Source organism: Schistocerca gregaria, chromosome 3 (assembly GCF_023897955.1).
Source record: "Schistocerca gregaria isolate iqSchGreg1 chromosome 3, iqSchGreg1.2, whole genome shotgun sequence".
NCBI lineage: Eukaryota > Metazoa > Arthropoda > Insecta > Orthoptera > Acrididae > Schistocerca > Schistocerca gregaria.
In genome coordinates this window covers 565,579,237-565,600,513 of record NC_064922.1, presented here as the reverse complement: position 1 = coordinate 565,600,513, position 21,277 = coordinate 565,579,237, and the positions used below count along the sequence as shown (strand labels likewise).

Sequence of the window (21,277 nt, the reverse complement as noted above, 5' to 3'; positions counted from 1 at the left end):
GCCATAGCGTACGGATCTCCGTGACGGCACGTTCACAGGAGCTCAGTCCGTCAGTTCACCTGATGATGGCGACATGTTTGATCGCCGAAATATTGTTCCCGTTGGACACTATAGACCGGCAGTACACCCGTGGATATTTTGATTATCAAATACGCCGGGAGAAACTCAAGAATCACATCATACATATTATGTAAATTGAAGGAGGAAGGGGGGCGAGGCAGAAAGGAAAGGAAACGGAGGAACTATTGATGCCAGCTGCAGCGGGACTTATGCGGAATCAGAGGCGGGCTCTTGTTCGAACCCGTGATCTTCTGCTTACTGGGCAGCTGCATTAACCACTGCACCAGCCGGGTACAGTCTTCATCGCAACTGAGCGGACTACATGGGCAGGCCTCCCGACCGACCGACACTCCACCCTAGCGCCACGTGTTAGCAGTCCCCATCCATGTTCGCCATGCTCACTAATGCGAATATGTGCCGCTACGTGGGGGTGCGGCTCGACCGAAAGATGTGCCGAGGTAGTCTGCGCAATTACGATAAACACTGTACCCGGATGGCGCAGTGGTTAACGCAACTACACTGTAAGCAGAAGGTCACGGGTTCGCACACATTCTCACTCGTAACCACTGATTCTGTGTAAATTCCTGTTGCAGCTGAGTCAGTAGTTCCTCCTCTTTCCTTCCCTTTCTCCTTCCCTCCACCTTCAATTGTCATAACTCTTGAGCTTATACACAGAGAAAATGTAAGGGACGACAGTAACCAAAAAATTCCCAGCGGTGCCAACCTTACAGTTTACAGAATTGTCGATGAAACTGTAAATCCTAGCTGAGCTTTGAATAATAAATGACGTGGCAGCTGAAAAAGTTTCATATTTGGCTATGAAAACTAATAAAGTATAACTTGCTCTGACGTGTAGCAAACTAGTGGTACAGAGAAATTTGCAATTTCAGTCTGGAAAAAGCTGGGAATTTCAGAAAATCTTTTCAAGGAATAAAAGTCGCCATCCTGGTTTGCTGGTAGTTGCATTTTCTCCGTCGGACACCACGATGTTTTCGTTCTGTGAGTCGCCACGTAGTACCGGAATTTCATTTGTAGAGTCCTTTCCTCCTTCTGTTCTTTCGGACCACTTACCTGTTCCACTGAAGTATCATCACTCGGCTCTCGCATGCTCCGTCAACTCGAGCTGAGCTGAGCAGGCGATGTGTTGCGTAGCGGGCAAACACAGCTGTTGCTCCTTCATGTCACGGGGCTCTGCCTCGTCACGCCAGTCCAGCCAACCCCAGCAGCTGACTCATGTAAACAGTCTGGGAGAGCTGGCCTTTTATGCACACCTCCTTACGGGGTCATTGCCGTGACCGTTGAATAGCACTCTGCTACATCAGTGTTCTGGTGTGGCCAGCAGGTTCTGTCCCTTGAATAGCAGCCGTGTAAGAGCGTGCGAACGGACAGTGCCACAACCGACGGAGCATCGCTGCGCGGAGACAATGTACAACTAGAAATCTGAGCATTTTTCGAAAGTTTTTCTTAGTAAGTCCTTCATAATTAAGTAACTGAGATGGTGTGCATAGTATTAACTTCATGAATAGACAAATGAATGAGCAAAAATGATATTAAAAGTATGCTGCTGAGGGTGGCAGTAGGCACTAGTGTTTCCAGTCGCACAATAGGGAGATTGAAGTAGGAGGAGGAAAACGTAGCTACAGATACATACCAACAACTCGACTCCAGGTAAGATGCGGATGTAGGAGAAGAAAATTTTATATTCGACTGATTTTAATATACCGACAGTCTTTCCTGATATATTATTTCTGGTCATTAGTTTCTTACCTCAGAACACTCAGTTTAGAATTCTCTTATGTTTCTATAACCTTCATTCTAAATGTTTCCAACACACTGTATACATTCTGTCACACACCATATCTTGCGGTGAGCGGATGTAGTAGTTATGTGAGTTAAAGAAACTGGTGTAGGCTTGCTTATTCAAATACAGAGATATGTAAACAGGCATACGGCGCAACGCCTATATAAGACAACAAGTGTCTAGCGCACTTGTTAGATCGGCTACTGCTGCTACAATTGAAACCTTCCCGTCTCCTCTACATCTCTTTTTTTTGTACTCAACCTTCCCTTCTACAATAGCCTACGAAACCTTTCCTTAGGATTTCCATCTCTTGCTTAATAATAACAAATGAAATCTTCCCTTTGAAATTTACTCTCTTTCTCTATCTTCGCATACAAATTTAATTGCTGCTTATTAAAAGTGATTTTCTGATTATTTCGACGAAACATAGAATGTGTCGTCGTCGTGGCCCTCAGCCTTTATCTGCAATAACCCAAAACTGTTCCTTACCTTTTTTACTGTTACTGGATCGCCATCTGACTGCTACATTGAACTGCGACATGAATATACTTACTCTGGTTTACTATACTCTTATTAACTATTGGTAGGCTGTCATAATAAGTGGCTGTATTTATTACCAAAGCTGACGTTATTCTTTAATAGCAAAGCTGACTTTATTCTTTATTTAATTTGACTGAAGTTACGTAATTCATAGTTACACTTTTTCTTGACGACAATAAAATTTTTGCAAAGTTTTACGTTGATGGTTTTTGGGATAGATTATAATCAGTAATGCAACATTGCTGGCAAAAATTAATTATATTCTGAAAACGCTTCAAATATTTACTGTTGGTAATGAAAAGATTTCACAAAGATTCAAATGGGACTTACTTTTTACAATGATCTTACAACTAGCATTGCGCAAACATACCTTCAGTAGTCTTGAGTTTCGCAAAGAAAATAATTCAATAATACTAGTTCCTCTTATGATAATAGTTAGTTGATGTCTCTGTACATCCGTTTATAATCTCTTGTAAATCATAGTTGGTAGCTGGCAGGCACACTGCTCCTCTCAACCTCTCGCTTCAGACCTCCTACCAACTCGCTTCACATCTCGCTTACTACTGACTTCCTACGAACGCTAAAGTGCGGTCTCTCCTGCCAACAATGCTTTCTGGTGCAGACATTCCCTGCTACCACAATTATTTCCAACATGACAAATATTAATTACTCGTACTTAATCCTACTAATAAAATATAAACATCTTTCATAAATTGTGGTTTGACAATAGACAATAGAAATATACACGCCTTACACAATAGCGGCAGTATGTCTGAAATGCTGAACTGTTTTCCTCAGCCACCCATAAGAAAACCGCTTAATTTCAACACCGGCGTCGCAGCACTGACCTGCGTCACAGAGGAGTCAAAAGAAGAGGCGAAATGTGGGTGAGAGGGGCGTGTGACCACCTTTCCTTCTTATCACGAAGGTGGCGTTGGGCACAATTACTGTGAAATTTGGTGTCAATGTGACATCAGTATCTCCATTTACACATTTACACGTCACATGAACTTCTGAGCTCTGGCTTTTTTTTTTTTTTTTTTTTTTTTTTTTTTTTTTTTTTTTTTTTTTTTTTTTTTTGTGGAAGGGTCGATACCTTGCTGTTTGAAGAGCCGTCGAGCGCGAGGTTGACGATGAAGAACACCACACTTTTGCACCATTACAGAGAAGAGTTGTAGGCACCTTTGAGCCAAATTTTAATCTTCTGCGTCTCAGTGCGACATGGTTACGGGATTTCGAAATATTGATTCTTTAATTCTGTTGCACAAGTATATTTAAGCGTGTGTGGGTTTTTTTATCAAGCATCACTTACAGAAACAATTTTTTGAACGTCTGGTCTGTGACAGATGTGTGGCACATGACGAAACACATTCCAGAAACCTACCCTGTCTGCAACAAAGTGCTGAAATCCTTTACGGGTGGAAATTAATTACCGTTAAACAAGCAGGTGTGTCGAATTTCTCTCTCTCTGTCTGCGTTGTGTAAACAAAGCATTTGCGTCAGGAATAATACCAATGTTTAACACGGGAATGCATTTCCGCGCTCAGCAATTTCAGAAACCATGGCATATCAGTGGAAATCGGAGATGACGAAAGCAAATTACGTTTGAGCAAGCTCGCTTTCATAAATCAACCGTTGCTTTTAGCGGAACGGTTTCATAACCGCTGAGACATTACAGGTGCTTTCTTCTCATTTAGTCCTAGAATTGCTCCATGTTTAACGAACGGAATTTCTACATAACAGGAAACAACACCTTCATGCTTATACAATACTAGCAGACTCACTGATGGGAGATGATAGACTTCGAAGCCATTAGTTGCGATTCGTGTTACCTACTACTATTATTCTGAGTAATGTCTGTTATTGTGGAGATTATAGAATTCGGCAAAAAAGAAGTATAATTCTCCGACAAACATTCTTTGTCACTAAGCGTGATTAAAGGCCAATCGTAAAATGAAGAGATGTTCAAACAAACGTGACAGACATGACTCAGCTTTTAACATCTGGTGTCTGCTCTGCCAGCCTCTTCATCTCAGAACAGTGTCCCCAGTCATTTCGTAAGTACTGTATTCCGATTTCTATGTTCCTCCCACAGTACACTCTGTTCCTTCTTCGAGTTAGTGTTTTACACATTTTTTCCCTGCAGTTTTTCGGAGAACACCCTCATTTCTTAAATAACATTGGTAATTTCTTTCTGTAAGGTCGGATATTGAACACATCTCTTTTTTCTACCATTTTCCCCACAGTCCTTGATTCACTACGTATAGGGTGGTCAGAAACAGTGGAAATAATTATTAAGGAAAAATTCCATGTATTGCGCCGCTTCCGAGTTATTTATCATTGAAGTTAGCCAATCAAGCTGTTCCGCGCGCAAATTCAAGCGGTTGATGTGTTCATAGTTTGGGTTCCTAAAACCGAACAACAGAGCGATAGAAAAATAAAACATGAGACGGTAATAAGGATCGAACCCGAGCCCCACGCCAATGGGAAGGAGGAAGGGAAAGCAGATCCTATGAAGAAAAAAAAATCTATTCGGAGATGATGACTAGTTGGACCTCTCACTTTCAGAAGCAATTTTTATGTGGGGTCACTGCAGACGACAGACTGCCTGGAAGTTGGCACTGATTTCTCCAGCTCCGGGTCAGTGCTGACATCAGAAGCCAACTCCAGGAGAAAGTCATTCTCTGAATTCTTGAACTGAAACGTGCCTAGCAAGAATTGGCGTACTGCTCTTCCCCTAGGTGCAGTAATTACCTCATGAGACGTAAAATGTAAGGCTTCAGCTGGATTTCGGTCACAAACTAAATTATTGATAAAAGATAGTTATTATTATCGCTGTTAAATAAGTTACCAACAATTACATTTATTTTTGAAAGACTATCATTAAGACGAGGCGCAGTTTGGCGAAGGCAGCAGCATGTGAAACGAATGCATGAACATAATCTGCCTCACATACTTTTTACTTTGTACCATGAACCTTCGGCAGTAAAATTCAGAGAAATACGTTGCATATTCTCATATATCCCTCGAAACTCCCTTCACCTAATTATAGGTAGTTCCCACAAACGACCAGAAATAGCTTCATTACTCGCACTGCAATAGATACACGAACGAATCGACAGCACGACACAACAGTAACTACAAAATGGATACTACATAACTGCAGCACATGCATGGTGTTATTATTATTATTGTTAGTGGCAGTGTTCAGACATAAAGCATTGGCTGCTTGAAGCCCGTCAATTTCTGCCTGTTCAGATATAAGGCGCCCAGCAGTCAAATGATTACAAGCAATACGTATAGTGCACAGGCTGATTTTAAATAGGGGTGCAGGGTGTGGGTGAAGTAGGTCTCCCAAGGGAGAGGACTGGTGCTGCGGAAACATATTTTGTAACAACCCTCAATGTGTATAGTTGGCTTCCTTTTCTAAGAAGTAGTTGTAGGTAACATTTGATATGCATTGAAAATTGCTCCAGCATCGAGTAAAAGAACGATTGTTAGAAATAAGCTGTACCGATTGCCTCACTGACCCACTATTTCGTGGTTTATACCCCACCTACAACAACCAAATATTACAAGGTTGTTTTTTTTTTCAACTTCCGATCGGTCGCGAAATTAAAATCACAGTGAAAACCCGGTGAAGTTTGTGCAGATGTGTCGGTCGAGCAATGTCTCTGACATTTTCGTCTACCGCATCACCCTGCACTTTCCATTTCTTAACGCACAGTCAGTAAGTAAAGATAACTCCTGTTAAGTATGAACAGCAGTCGGAGAAGTTTCGCCTGATTTCATGGAGCCCACGTAACGTAACAATTCGCGGCCGCTCACTGTAGATGTAACGAAGTCGATGCCGCACCTTTATGGAAGGGTAGTGTTGGACCATCCACCATACAGCCCGGATTTGTCTCCCTCTGATTTTCATCCCTTCGCTCACATGAAACGCTGCCTATGAAAACAGAATTAGAATTTTGGCACAGATAACGAGCTACAGACCAGCGTAGGGAATGCCTTCTACGACAAAGGTACTGGTAAGTTGGCACCACGCTACGACAAATATCTAAGTCCGAGCGGAGACTCTGTAGAGAAGTAGCTCCACGGTTTACTTAAATGTTGCAGATAAATCATTTTTTATTTTCGCTGTTGTTTCCATTTCGCGACCGATCGGAGGTTGGCGAAAAAATGTCGTTGTATTTATGCTTCGTCATTTAAAAATGAAAGTGTTCAAAGAAAATTCTTTATCATTGTATAGTCTAGTTATGGGGTAATGTTGAAGATGGTGCGAGGAGAGGATGGGGGCTAGTAATTAATAGTTGATTGCACTCATGGGTAATAGTCTCACAAAGATTTGGAATCACTGTTCTAGGTACCGTGTAAACGACCTACGCTTTTATTATTTAATTCTCAAACTCGCTCTTTTCCTTTTCCTTCCTCTGCTGCTCTTCGTGCCATATTCTCCAGATGTTTTGTTTATGTGTTTTTTCACACTCTGCGTTTTGTTTCAGTAAGCTACAGCATAAGTTTCATGCTGCATAGTCAGTCCATCCTATGTAACATTTTATCCAAGTTTTTCTTACGTAACGTAAAGAAAAGCAGTCGTTTGAATGCCACTGTGTAGCACTGACGAAAGCACTTCAGCAACTACAATATTTTATTGTGATCAAGACTGTTTCTTTTTTTAATCCATATTAAAGTATCTTAGCTAGAGATTTTCTCCGAGAGAAAAGTTCTCAAAAATTATCTATCCCATTCATGTAAAAGAAAAAGAATACTTCTTTTACATTGGTTCTCGAGTATTAAGCATTGCCTAGTCGTGGTGATAAGCAGTCTTCCACCAACTCAACAGCCGTTTGCTTTCAGGGTGATATCCACAACGCCACATATCGTTGCATGTAATGATTTTCACAAAGCAAGGATGTTAGCATGTTGTTACAAATATTTGTTCTCGTTATCTTTGGCCTGAAGCTTGGTGTCTTTGCCAGCTGCGGATCATGAGGGGGTGTTAGCCCTCACTGTCAGGTGTTTATCCAGTTGGCAAATAGGTGGAGGTCCTCACCCAGTGAGTGTTTAGCTGTGAACAAGAGTGGCTACATTTTAAGAAGAGGCCATGGACGTTAAGACCCTGGGCATCGATGGGAGTTTGCAGTGATGCTTTGGTCCGAGTCACCCATCCCATCTTCCCACATGGAAGTGGCTGGAAAGATCGTTCTCTCGCTCGTCCTTTTTTGCTGGTAGTGGTAGTCAGCAGGATCTGTGAACCATTTGGAGCCTTAGCTCCTCTCTCCTACATTCAGAGCAAGTCTGGGTCAGCCGGCCGGTGTAGCCGTGCGGTTCTATGCGCTACAGTCTGGAACCGAGCGACCGCTACGGTCGCAGGTTCGAATCCTGCCTCGGGCATGGATGTGTGTGATGTCCTTAGTTTTGTTAGGTTTAATTAGTTCTAAGCTCTGGGCGACTGATGACCTCAGAAGTTAAGTCGCATAGTGCTCAGAGCCATTTTGAACCCAGCCAAGTCTGGATCAGGGAATGATAAAATAATGTTTATCTTATACAGAGATGTATTCCAAATTTTTACCGCACTGTTTGTAATGGAATTTTTATAAGCCTGTGTCCTTATTGATTGGACATGGTACTCTCATTTTCGTGGACATTGGAGGAAATGTGCGTTTTAACAGAGATAACGTGAGAATGTTACGTGCACCCGTTGAGTAAACAGTGTGATTTACGAACTGGAAACATCCCTCAACTGCCTCTGGAGTGCGTTGCGATGGCGTGAACCACGTTGGGGCACACGTACCGTAGGCACAAGTCGCATCGTTCCTGAGCGTTCAGCAGCACGTTGAACTTGGCACGCTCGACGTTAACGTTCGACAGCACGGTCCGTGTGCCAACAGCTTAACACCACCTCCTCCGTACTTCACTATCGGCACTACACACGATGGCAGGTAAAGTTCTCCAGCCATTTGCCAAACCCAAACCGTTCCATCATGGGGTACGTGAGGCCTACCTTATCTTGGTTTAGCTGCGGTTGTACCTTTGTGTTTCCTCTTCACAGCCACATCGCCACTCTGGCAGCTTCAGATGAGTGGAAATGTCCCTGATCGATTTATTTCCATGGTAACATCCAACGACTAGTCCACTTTCGAAGTCGCTGAGCTCTGCTGACCGTGTAAGGCGTCAGGCGAATCCAACACCTTCCATGAAAACCCTGACATGATAAGCAAATCCGATAGTATGTCACATAGCTCGGAATAAATCCTGACATTAAATTAACCAAAATACTACGATCAACGAGTGAGCAAATGGAATACCACACACTAACTAAAGAACGCCTAAATGCATGTCATACCTTCCCACCATGAGACAGACGCAGTTCCGAAGGAAGAAACGAGAACAGAAGCCGAGAGCAAAATCACGTTAAGCTAGAAGGCCCTACGATAAGGGACGGACACCCACCTCCGGCTGACCGCCAGGACCACCCCAGCCCATGTTAAAAGATAGAGCCCTCCAGAAGAACAGTAAAGAACTTACGATAACACTAAAAGGGGCCACCCCAGCTGCAAGTTTTAGCGTGAGACTTTTTCGCGTCTCTGTTACGTTGCAAACGTTAAAAACATCAGCACGAGAAGTATAACGTTTCTCATTGGATAGACAGAATTTTTGTAGGCGTAGCTTAAGGTTAACATTGAGACACTGATTGGTTAGTTGAAAACACAGCCAGACAGCTTTTTTTAAACCAACTTCGGTAAATTGTAGTAAGAAGTTAGGAGAGAGTTGCTTCCGAGAAGGCGAGGTGTGTGGAGCTGCGCCGCCCGCCACACCCTGACGCTACCTAAACACCAACAAGGTAATGAACGCACGCGATGCCGCATTTTTGAGCTCATAAGGCTTCACTCAGAACTCATAAGGCTTCACTCAGAACTGCAGAAGTCTCATCTGTTACATCCCCTTTTTACGTAATACTAGTGTCGATCATCAATTAAATCTCATGGTGTTCACATTTGCTCCTTGAAGTAAAAATCTGAAACGCGATGATTTTTCTGTTATATAATTATTGAGAAGCCACATCAGCCACTGTAATTTACGACAAGTTAGATAAGTAATTAAAGATAATTGAGGATCACTGTAGACCATTTTGATAGTTTTATATTTTATGAAAGTTAACTAAAATCTAGATTATAGATGTGATATGGCATAGGTCATCCTTCGATCCATTGTAGAACTTGGAAACCCATTCAGGGAATATTCGTTCACATTTTTGTTGAACACAGTTGGTTTTTATAATCCTGTATTAAAATATTTCCTTTTATCAATAGTGCAACTGCTTTTTCGACGTTATTTTACCAGCTAACTAAAAATAGGAAAGCCTTGAACCCCTTCCACTAAATTTAGTTAGTATTAAGATTCTTTTACAGGGAGTGCAGTGGAGCTGAAATCATTAACTATTTGATTATATCATCTCTAGTCTCACTGAACTCTTCTGAACTCTACATGTCATGTGTGGTCTGGCGTCTCCTTACCAGCAACAGGTCCCAGGTTCAAACTAGTCAATTCCCTAAAAAACACGCTCAGAGCGTCGTTGCGCGAAAGTAATAGGGAGACACGACTTAGAACAAACAGACACCACGCAGAATCTTAGAACCGACCCAACACAATACACGCCGCCTCGGCCCCAAGTGAAGTCTAGTGGTCAATTGCGCATTGTGTGCGGGTGTCCAGCTACTTTTGATCAGATTATGATAGACAGTCCTGTCGGGAGAAATATTTGGTATAGCCTCTCTGCCACGAGGAAAGGAATTTTGTACTTAGCTTTGTACCCCTACTTCTCCTTGGTGTGACGGTGCTGTGCTTGCAGGCCGGTTCGGGCGCGTGATCGTGACGCCGCGCGAGGGCCACGACATGCTGCGGCAGGAGATCTGGGCGGAGCTGCGGCAGCTGGACGCGCTGATCCAGAACGCGACGGTGCAGTGGGAGGACGGCGAGACGTTCACGTACCGCGAGGTGTGCGCGCGTTGGGAGGACCAGTGCTTCCACAACGACATCCTCGAGCTGGACCACGTGCTGGCCGACGTGGAGACGCGCCGCCTCAACCTCACCTTCCCCATCATGTTCAACCCCGTCACGTGGCACGCGCACGCCTTTCCCGTCTTCTTCGGCGGCACCGTCGTCTCCGACGAGGGCACCATCATCAGCGTGCCCTCGGTGCAGCTCGTCTACTTCGTCACCGCTGACACCAAGCGCCAGGACGCCAGGTATGTCTCTTCATCTACAGAGTCAAACACATAATTGCTGGTGAGTCTTCCGGACTTATGGCCGCAGTCAAGAGAGTTTTCGGTTCCTGGCGTTTCGTCCAGAGCTGCGCCGGCCATCTCCTGGTGACGCTGAGTCTTGCCAACTGACACGGCGTCGCCAAGAGCACCTCCGAAGCTCTGGACGAAACATCAGGAACCGAAAAGTTTCTTCGAACACGGCAATACAACCCGGAAGACTCATCAGCAGTATGACATCTGGTGCTGAAAGCCTTCATTGAGTGATGAGTCACATAATGTTCAACATTCTTGTTGTTTCAACCGTGAAAACTACGACAATGTTGGCCTGTAGGTTATTATTAGCCATAACTGTGGAGGACGCAGTATATCATTTTATAAGTAGGCTGTTTAGGTTTTTATGTTGGTAACGTCACCTAGCGCTCTGTATGAAAATCACTGGCTGTGCTGTGCGCAGTCTCTGGCTGGGTGGCATTGTTCCAATATATGCTATTGTAGTGGTGGGCAGTTGGATGTGAACAATGCGTAGCGTTGCGCAGTTGGAGGTGAACGGCCAGCAGTGGTGGTTGTTGGGACAGAGATGGCGGAGTTTTGAGAGCGGATGATCTGAACGTGTGTCCATCAGAGACAGTAAATTTGTAAGACTGCATATAATGACTTTTGAGCACTGTTATCAAAATCTTTCATTTGCTAACTATGCCTATCAATAGTTAGTGACTTCAGTAGTTATAATCTTTTATTTAGCTGGCAGTATTGGCACTCGCTGTATTGCAGTAGTTTGAGTAACGAAGATCTTTGTGAGGTAAGTGATTCATGAAAGGTATAGGTTATTGTTAGCCAGGGCCATTCTTTTGTAGGGATTATTAAAAGTCAGATTGCGTTGCGCTAAAAATATTGTGTGTCAGTTTAGTATTAATCAGAATAAGTAAAGAGAGTAATGTCTGAGTACGTTCAGTTTTGCTCAGCTGTTTGAAAAGCGAATAATGTAAGTGGTTTATCAGCACAGTCATTCATAAATTTTTCTAAGGGGATGTTTCAATCTTTTCATCACAAATTTTAATTCAGTAGTGAACACTCTCACTTATGCCCTTAAACAACTTTCCAGATACTACAACACAAATCAACTTACACCGTATCCCACAGACTCGAGTGTGTGCTTCTCAGTTAAGAAACAAGGAAGTTTGTCTCTAACTAAGAATAGTGTCATCACACTGTGAAACTCGAAAATATATTGGAGCGACACTTGATGGATTACTTACTTTCAAGAAGCACTAAATGAACTGTAAGTGAAAAGTTTCCACCAGGAACAATCTTCTGCGGAAACTGGCCGAGTCATAGTGAGGTTTTTATTAGTCATCTGTCTTCTGACTGGTTTGATGCGGCCACGAATATCTCCCCTGTACCAAACTTTTCATCTCAGAATAGCACTTGCAACCTACGTCCTCAATCATAGCTGAATGTATTCTACCTCTGTTTTCCTCTACAGGTTTTTCCCTCTGCAGCTCCCTCTAGTACCACGAAAATCATTCCCTGATGTCTTAACAGATCATCCTGCCCCTTCTTCTTTGTGTTTTACATGTATTCCTTTACTCAACGATTCTGCTGAGAACTCCCTTATTACTTATCTTATCAGATCATCTAATTTTCAACATTCTTCTGTAGCACCACGTCTCAAATGCTTCCATTCTCTTCTGTTCCGGGTTTCCCACAGTCCATGATCACAGTTGGGTAGTCAACCGAAATCCCTCAAAACCTATGGAATGACCCTACGCTATTCTCAGGCAAAGAATACATGTCCTGTTTCATATAATTCCACACGTGCCAAACAGGCGAAATAGTTCCCAATGACACCTGCAGAACCATAACAGTTTGCCTGAAATTCACTCTAGTCGAATGGCTTTGCCACCTTGTAGGAATAGGACCACCTCCTGTTCGAGGAGAAATAGCTGTGAATGAGGAAAGGAAGAAAGTGGAGCAGGAGAGAACGCATCGTCTGTATGGGCACTAACCGCAACGTCAAAGACTGAATTCAAGGAGGAGTTCCCTTAGAACAACGGCGGCTCTTACAACCGCAGCTAAAACACTAGGTAGTAGCTATGTACAGCTACGACCTACATTTCCCCTGCTTGGAAAAATGTTTAGGAAACTCTATCTCCTGGCTATGATGAGAAATGGAGGACTTGGAAGACCCTTGACGGACTTAGATTTGGAGTTGGCAGATCAAACGTCAATTTGGCAAGGTGGGGTTACACTGATGAAGATGCTTCATATGCTTCATTGCCAACTGTGGCCAGCTCCTTGCACAAATGAACTTACAAGGAACAAAAAACGCACAGCAAGCAGCTAAATATTGAACAAAAATAATATAGTCTTAACTGTGTGTACGAGAAACCCATTTACGAGCTTTGAGTGAGTGTTTAACACAAGAGTTATTTTAACTGTGAAGCAGACGACTATGGGTCCCCGTTCGAGGGACTTCAGAAGGTAAGGTTTACATGTCGTCTCTCGCTAAATCCACTCCATAACAAGAGTGCTGCATTATAGAAGAGAGTACACACTCCGGGTGCCTTGCAAATAGTTCGTGACGGGGGCCTATAATGGCCCTCCCAAATTACTATATCCAGAGATCGCACGGTGGAATCACGTCAGAATGAGAAGTTACATAGACAGCTGAGATGGACAGTCACTGTCGAAAAATTGTTGCTAAAAACCTAGTGTAAATTACGGGGTGCTGCAGCTGATGAATGACTGGTGAACCGCGTACATGGTCGATAACAGAGGGCAGCCGACAGCCGGCCGAGCGTAAGGCGCCAAAGAATCCGCCGGCGCAGAAAAGACTGTGAGGCGTTCTGATCTGTTCCGATCTGTAAGTGACGTGTTAATGACCTGCACCGCACCAAACTGGATATACTGCTATTTTTAGACTGTACCGACTGACTGCGAAAGCTAGTTGAAGATTCAAGATCACAAGTGGCGCCGGGCCGTACATACTGTACTATGAGAAAATACAGTGGCGTGGACATTAATTTCTGCTTGAAGTGGTTTTGTAGTTTTACTCTTGATGGTTTGCTCTTCTGAACTTTAGCGATGCCATATGACTGAACTGGAAGGCTGGATTGATTAGAGTTAATTTTGGATAGACGAATGATAGTATATTTTTGCAATGACAGTACGTTTACTCTGCGCCTTTGAGTTTCCCGTGGAAAGTTGTGATTTTAGGGTAACACTTATTTCACAAGACTTTCTGCAAACGTGAAGTAACTTCATGCTTTTTTCTGCCCCTCGTCTCACTTACAGCAATTAACTGACCTTTTAGGCTCCTGTCTAACCACACACTCATACATCGGCACATATTCGTAAATAAAGAGCCAAATATTTGTGAAAAGGAAGAGTATGAATTTTATTGTTGCTCGTTTAAGTCTCATCAATTAAACCAGTCCTGTTAAGTTCCTGCCTAACCTCACACTCGAAAATCGCCAATTATTATTTCATCCTTCGTTTTCTAACCGGACAGAAATGCAAATAACTTCGAATATTGCATAACGTACTAGTGTTCCATTCATAACGAAGTCACAGAATGCGTTAACACCGCTAAGATGAAAATTATAATAATAAACTCGCATATTGCAGGATACGAACCTGCATCCTTTGCCTCCATAAACCACGACGTTGTCCATTACCCAGGCTTATATTTGGCATTTAAAGATAATGGTGGTATGTTTGTGACAAATTTCCAATGCGCCATTACCTTAAAATAGCATACAACAAGCTATAATACAAACGTGTTTCATAATTAATTTGTGAGTTATTGGCGATAACAACTCACTCCTGTGAGAGCATTCGTATATGAAAGCATTAACCGCCTATAAGTGATTATGTCACGTTTAATTACAGCAGTTATAATGATATATGGTATTAGGAAGGGCTTGTTTTTATAAATCTCTCATACGCATGTTTGAAGTCCTGTGAGAGGCATGTATCGAACGCTAATAAAAATCGATAGCCTTTCCTGGGGTTGTCAATATCACGCGTCACGTATGCACGTGGACTTGTGAAGTGAGTGTTGCACGTGATTTTACGCAGTATTCTTAATATTCAAGTTTCTGGGCAGTCAGACAAGTTTGTGATTCAGGGCTATATTCATATCGTCAGATAGTAAAATATTAGGGGGATAATTTCGCATTCTACATATTCCTGTGGTGTCTCCCTAGGCCGATAATTTGTACTCGGTGCGCTTAGGTTCCTGTGGGCCAGATTCTGAGAGTAGGAAAAGCCTGAACGGCATTAGAGGACCGCCACAAGCGTTGCTGCTATACGGCTAACAGGTGACTCACAGTGTGCGATTCCAATGACGCGGCAACTGGAAACGTAATCCAAAGCTGAAGTACGCGGGACAGTACGATTCTTGTGGGCAAACCGTCTAAATTGCACACAGATTCACCGTGAAATTATGGAGATACATAATAAAAAAATGAAACGCCGCATCCAGTCGTAGTGGGATGGTGCCAACAATGTTACTAAGGCCTCACAGACGTGAGTGATGATAGTAGGAGAGGAAGGCCATCCACACCGACCACAAACGACAATGTCCAAGCAAGTGAGGAACCGATCCGCAGCAGTCGCAGATTTTTCATCAGTGAGAACGTTCGCCCACCGTTCCTCGAATGGCTCCGTGACCGCGGAGAGGATTCCTACAGTCGAGAAATTCAACGATTGGCAGGACGTGCCGACGGTTGTTTACGGAAACGAATGCACTGTTTTCCGCGTGCCCCGACATGCTGCCCTCCACTGCTAGAGCTGCCACCAACCGCCTGTGAGCAGAGATATTTCACGTTGACGTCGAATATAGGCGGTGGTCACATTGATGTGACTGGATGCCACGGTGGGACAAAAGAATGGCGCCCGTATTTTCATTCAGAGAGGTGCTTGGCACCCGTAGTAAAATATCCTTTTACTAGCGCGCGTGACCTGCCTGCGGCGGTTATTCTTCCCCGAAAGCCATCAGCGTCACGAGTGGGGCAGACGGCACTACAAAGCAGCAGGGCCGGGCAGGTTTCCTTTCGAAACAAAACGCATTTGCAACGCAGAGCGGTGCTGTTTTACGCACGGAGGAGGTTCGCCGCGGTGCGAAACCGTGAGGCGCGTCTCAATCCCGAGGCCACGCGCCGAATGTGCAGGCAATGCGGAATTCCCGGGTCGGGCTCTGCTGACCTTGCGCCATTCGCGCTCGTTTGCTAAAGCCGCCCGGCATTCCCCACTGCACGGAGAACCGGGGGGTGCATCCTGCAGCGACCATCCCTCCTGCTGGAGAAATGCCGCAGCGAGAGTCTTGATTACTCTTGGAAGGGTGCCAGCCGACCCCGCTCTCTCTGCTCTCATACGCCCACCAGAAAGCTTTCTCTCCTACTTTCAGTGCTGCTCCAACGCTGCAGGTAGATGCAATACATAGAGAGTTTCTGGAACCCTGGAAAATTTCTAAAATAAGATAAACAATCCCTACGTAAGCATAGCTCCACAGGTCACACTAACACAGAAGGAAGGAAGTAGGAGTAATCCGATGAATTATAGGCCCATATCGCTGACGTCGATTTGCACTAAGGTTTTGAAACATACTTACGTTCAAACATCACGAATTACCTTGAAGAAAACAATTTATTGACACAAAGTCGCCGCTGATTCAGAAAATATCGTTCTTGCTCTTTATTTTCACGAAGTAATGAGTGCTATCGACAGGGGATCTCAAACTGATTCCATATTTTTACATTTCCAGAAGGCTTTTGACACCTTTCATCACAAGCGACTTCTAATCAAAGTGCATGACTACGGCGTGTCGCCTCAGTTGTGCGACTGGAGTAGAAGTAATATCTAGCGTTTCCAAAGGAAGTGTTGTAGGCCCTTGCTGTCCCTATTCTATGTAAATGATATAGGGGATAGTATCAGGAGACATCTTTGATTGTCAGCAGATGATACTGTTATTTAACGTCTAGTAAACGCATTAGAAGATTAAACCCAATTGCAAAATGATTTACACAAGATATATGTATGATTAGAAAAGTAGTAATCGGTCCTATATAATGAAAAACGTGAAGCAATCCACGTGAGTACTAAAAAGAATACCTTATACTTCGGTTACAAAATAAATCACACTCATGTAAAGGCTGGCAATTCAGTTAAATACCTAGGAATTACAGCTACGAACAATGTAAGTTGGAACGATCATAGATGTAATTTCCTGGGGAAGGCACAACAAAGACTGCGTTTTACTGGCAGGCCACTTAGAAAATGTAACAGGTCTACTGAAGAGGCAGCCTACAATACGCTTGTCTGCCCTCTGCTAGAGTACTGCTGTGTAGTACGGCGTACTTCCCAGATTGGATTGACGGAGGATGTAGAAAAACTTCAGAGGAGGGAAACTCGTTTTGTATTATCGGGAAATATGGGATAGAGCGTCATGAATAAGATACGCGAGTTGGGGTGGCAGTCATTGTAACAAAGGCGTTTTTCGTAGCAGTGAGATCTTTTCACGAAATTTCAGTCACCAACATTCTCTTCCGAATGCAAAAATATTTTGTTGACACCCACCTACGTAAAGATAAATGTTCATCGTAATAAAATAGGAGAAATCAGAGCTCGCAAGAAACGATTTAAGTGTTCTGTTTTCTTGCGCACTGTTAAAGAGTGGAACGGTAGAGAAATAGTGTGAAAGTGGTTCGATGGACTTCCTGCCGTGCGCTTATGTGTGAACACCAGAGTAGTCAAGTTGGTGTACATGTAACCCACGCTGCTGATTATAGCGCATAGAATTAGCTACCTAACACACTCTGTCTTATGGCGTGTTCAAAAGTTATATCTAGTACTATTATCACTCCCTCCCCTTCACTTTGTAGGGTAACCAATCCTATTATTCTATCACGCAGGCTTTGATTCAGTTTCGTTATTTAAACAACTGAGTTTCAAAAAGTGAACGTCAAATGGATAAAGTGCAAGATCGATCCTAGAAACTGCCTACATCAGGAACCCTAATTACTGTGTAACGTCCAATATACTGTTACCTATGTTTCATGCAACGAATAGCTCCTCACTTTTGTAGACAGTTAACTTGCGATTTATTGCATCTTCAATGCAATGTCTGTAGTTCCTCGTAGCCCTTGTTTTTTATTACCTTCTTATGTTCTCTGCTCTCAATTTCCAAACATTTAGCATTGATTTATACAATTCCAACAAATCAGTTATACCTTCAGTGTATAACTGCGTGTAATCTGCAAAGAAAACTGCCGCATAACTCAAGGCTGCACCACTAGGTAAAAGACAACTGCAGCGTTGTTTGAATAACATTTACGTGCTCAACTTGCACAAATTTACCTTAACACGGTCTGTGCCAATTCAAGCCCCGGCAGACTTCGCACAAGACGATCACAGACCACAACACAAACAAATTTTACAGGACGCCAGAACATTATGACCACCTACCTAATAGCCAAATATACCCACCTTGGGCACGGATAACAGAGGCGATGCGTCGTAGCATGGAAGCAATGAGGCCTCGGTAGGTCGCTGGAGGGAGTTGGCACCACATCTGCACATACAAGTCACGTAAGTCCCGTAAATTCCGGGGAGGGGGCAATGGCCTCTGACGCCTCATTCCATATGTGTTCCATCGGATTCACATCTGGTGAGTTGGGGCAGGGGAGACAGCACGTCAATTGGAACTCGCAAGTGTTCCTCGAACCACACCATCGCGCTCATGGCCTTGTGACAAGGTACATTATCTTCTTGAAAAATGCCACGCTGGGAAACATGATCGTCGTGAAATGGAGTACGTGGTCTACCACAAATATACGGTACTCCCTGGCCGTCATGGTGCCTTGCACGAGCTTCTCTGGACCCATGGATGTCCAAATGAATGTTCTCCAGGCCAGAATGGAGCCGCCGCCAGCTTGTCTCCGTCCCACAGTATAGGCGTCAAGGAGCTGTTCCCCCGGAAGACGACGGATTCGCGCCCTTCCATAGACATGAAGAAGGTATCGGGACTCATGAGACCAGGCAACGATCTGCCACTGTGCCAACGTCCAGTGTCGATAGTCACGTGTCCATTTCAGATGTAGTTGCCGATGTCGTGGTGTTAACATTGGCACACGTACGTCGCCTGCGGAGACCCTTCGTTAGGAGAGTTCGGTGCACTGTATGTTCAGACACACTTGAACTCTGCCCAACATGAAAGTCCGGTCTTAGTTCCGCCACAGTTCGCCGCCTGTCCTGTTTTACCAATATGCCCAGTGCACGACGTCCTACAACTACAACGAGGGGTGGCTGCCCAACCGCACGTCATCTGGATGCGGTTTCACCTTAGTTTCGCCCGTGTTGAAGAGTCTCACCACACCAGTCCACGAACACCCGACAAGTCGAGCAGTTTATGCAGATGCCGTGTCTCCGGGCCATCACAAATTGCCCTCGTTCAAACTCAGATGCATCGCGCGCCTTCCCCATTCTACATAAGACATCACGCTCAATGACACCATATACAACGTGCTTGTGCATGACTAGCAGTCAATCGTCGCCAAGAGACGCTGCTCCGCTATCGCCTGGACGTGTTTATATACAAATTACGTCGGTTGTCATAATGTTCTGGCTGACCAGTGTATAACTACATTTTTAGATGTTGTGTACGGAACTGTAAGAATGTGATAAGCTTTTAAAACAATGAAAGTGTCCTCCAAGTAATCAATAGAATATATATTTGTTTGTCACGACGCGAGATACAGCTTTAAGAAGGTCAAAAGTTTTCATTGTCTCATACCGACAGAACAGTTTTCTTTGAGGTATAATCGAAACTACTTCTGCGTCGGTCGACTCTTACGCCAGGGTAATAGGCTACATTAACCACTTGAAGCTTTGCTCTAAAATTCCTGACCGGTAATTAAGTCGTGAAAACCAAAATAATGACTCCCTCACATTGTTAAAATTTCAGGACATGTATTCGCCTACAACTGTAATAAGATGACCACTCCACAGCCTGCAGCATACTGTAGCTTTGACTTGTAAACAAAGAGAAAGAAAATAAAATGAGATGAAACTTCGATTCTCCTTTCAGATCATTTTAGTTTCAAAAAGTTTTTATCTACAAACGTAAGATACTTTATGCGTCAACAGTGGATTGACTAACTTTAAGCGATAAAGAAATATTCTCTGAGAGGTTGCAAAAGCACTCTCCACAGTGAACGGGAACGAATGTGGAGGCCACAGCTCGTCTGCGAGAGCCTTCTAGGCGTGGAGAGTTGTCTGACGAGCTGACATTGCATTCTGTGGCAATATCGGCACAGCTTCTACGAGTGTCAGCCATTTACTGGGAGAGCGCAGAGTGAAAGGTGAATTGAGCAACGGACTGAAGAACCGTAACGGTAAGAAACGCTAACCCATCTTCCTTCGTTCCGTCGGAGATAATTTTATTAATGCCAACCCATGGGCGTCCCAACTTTTGGCGCGGTAATAGCATAGATGCGGGCTACTTTCAGATACGTTTGTCACGGTAACCTGTAGCAATTACTCTCAGAGTTTCTCTAGAGCCACAGATCTTGCCCTTTGTGTGAATTATAGTTTCGCCTCGCCGACAGACATCAAAACAACGGATCCCAGAGCGAAAATGTTCTGTAAGGCGAATGATTACTCTGTTCACACAGCATCTGACGTAAAGAGTGATTTGTTTCCAGGAACATGCTGGGCCACTCTCCTCCAATGTTGCCCCTTGATTCGTTGGTGACAATGCAGAAATAAACCTGCAATAGAAGGTGCTACTGTTGATATAGGTTGATATGGTGGGAAGTCACAGACGGGAAGATTACAGATAATATTTATCGTATAGCCAAATAGTATTTCATTCCACGATGTCTCTGAGTAAGCTTGTTTCAATATCTATAACAGCTTGTGTCGGACGAAATGTCCCGGTGGGTTAAGACATTGGAGGAGACAGGCTTGTGCATTAGACATAATAATATCGTTTGTTAAGTCATGAAAAATGTCGGCGTTGCCCTCTATTCTTAAGCCTGCTCACAAGGCAGTGTTTTGTGATCAAGGCGACAAATACCCGAATGAGATTAAAAGAAAGTGCAAGTAGCTCACACACCTCTGATAGCTAGGTTTCTTGTCTTCCTTTACTTTTTCTCGGAATATATATACAGGGTGTTACAAAAAGGTACGGCCAAACTTTCAGGAAACATTCCTCACACACAAAGAAAGAAAATATGTTATGTGGACATGTGTCCGGAAACGCTTACTTTCCATGTTAGAGCTCATTTTATTACTTCTCTTCAAATCACATTAATCATGGAGTGAAAACACACAGCAACAGAACGTACCAGCTGACTTCAAACACTTTGTTACAGGAAATGTTCAAAATGTCCTTCGTTAGCGAGGTACATGCATCCACCCTCCGTCGCATGGAATCCCTGACGCGCTGATGTAGCCCTGGAGAATGGCGTATTGTATCACAGCCGTCCACAATACGAGCACGAAGAGTCTCTACATTTGGTACCGGGGCTGCGTAGACAAGAGCTTTCAAATGCCCCAATAAATGAAAGTCAAGAGGGTTGAGGTCAGGAGAGCGTGGAGGCCGTGG

General features: G+C 43.8%; 1 protein-coding gene across 3 annotated transcripts in view; it reads left to right on the top strand.

The window, feature by feature from the left end:
• Positions 1 to 21,277, top strand: part of LOC126354870 (patched domain-containing protein 3) — a 382,944-nt gene that overhangs the window by 260,449 nt on the left and 101,218 nt on the right. For all 3 annotated transcript variants that reach the window (XM_050004872.1, XM_050004871.1, XM_050004873.1), the window contains one exon: positions 10,254 to 10,650. In XM_050004872.1, the coding sequence (XP_049860829.1) occupies positions 10,254 to 10,650 (397 nt within the window). The remainder of the gene's footprint in view (positions 1 to 10,253; positions 10,651 to 21,277) is intronic.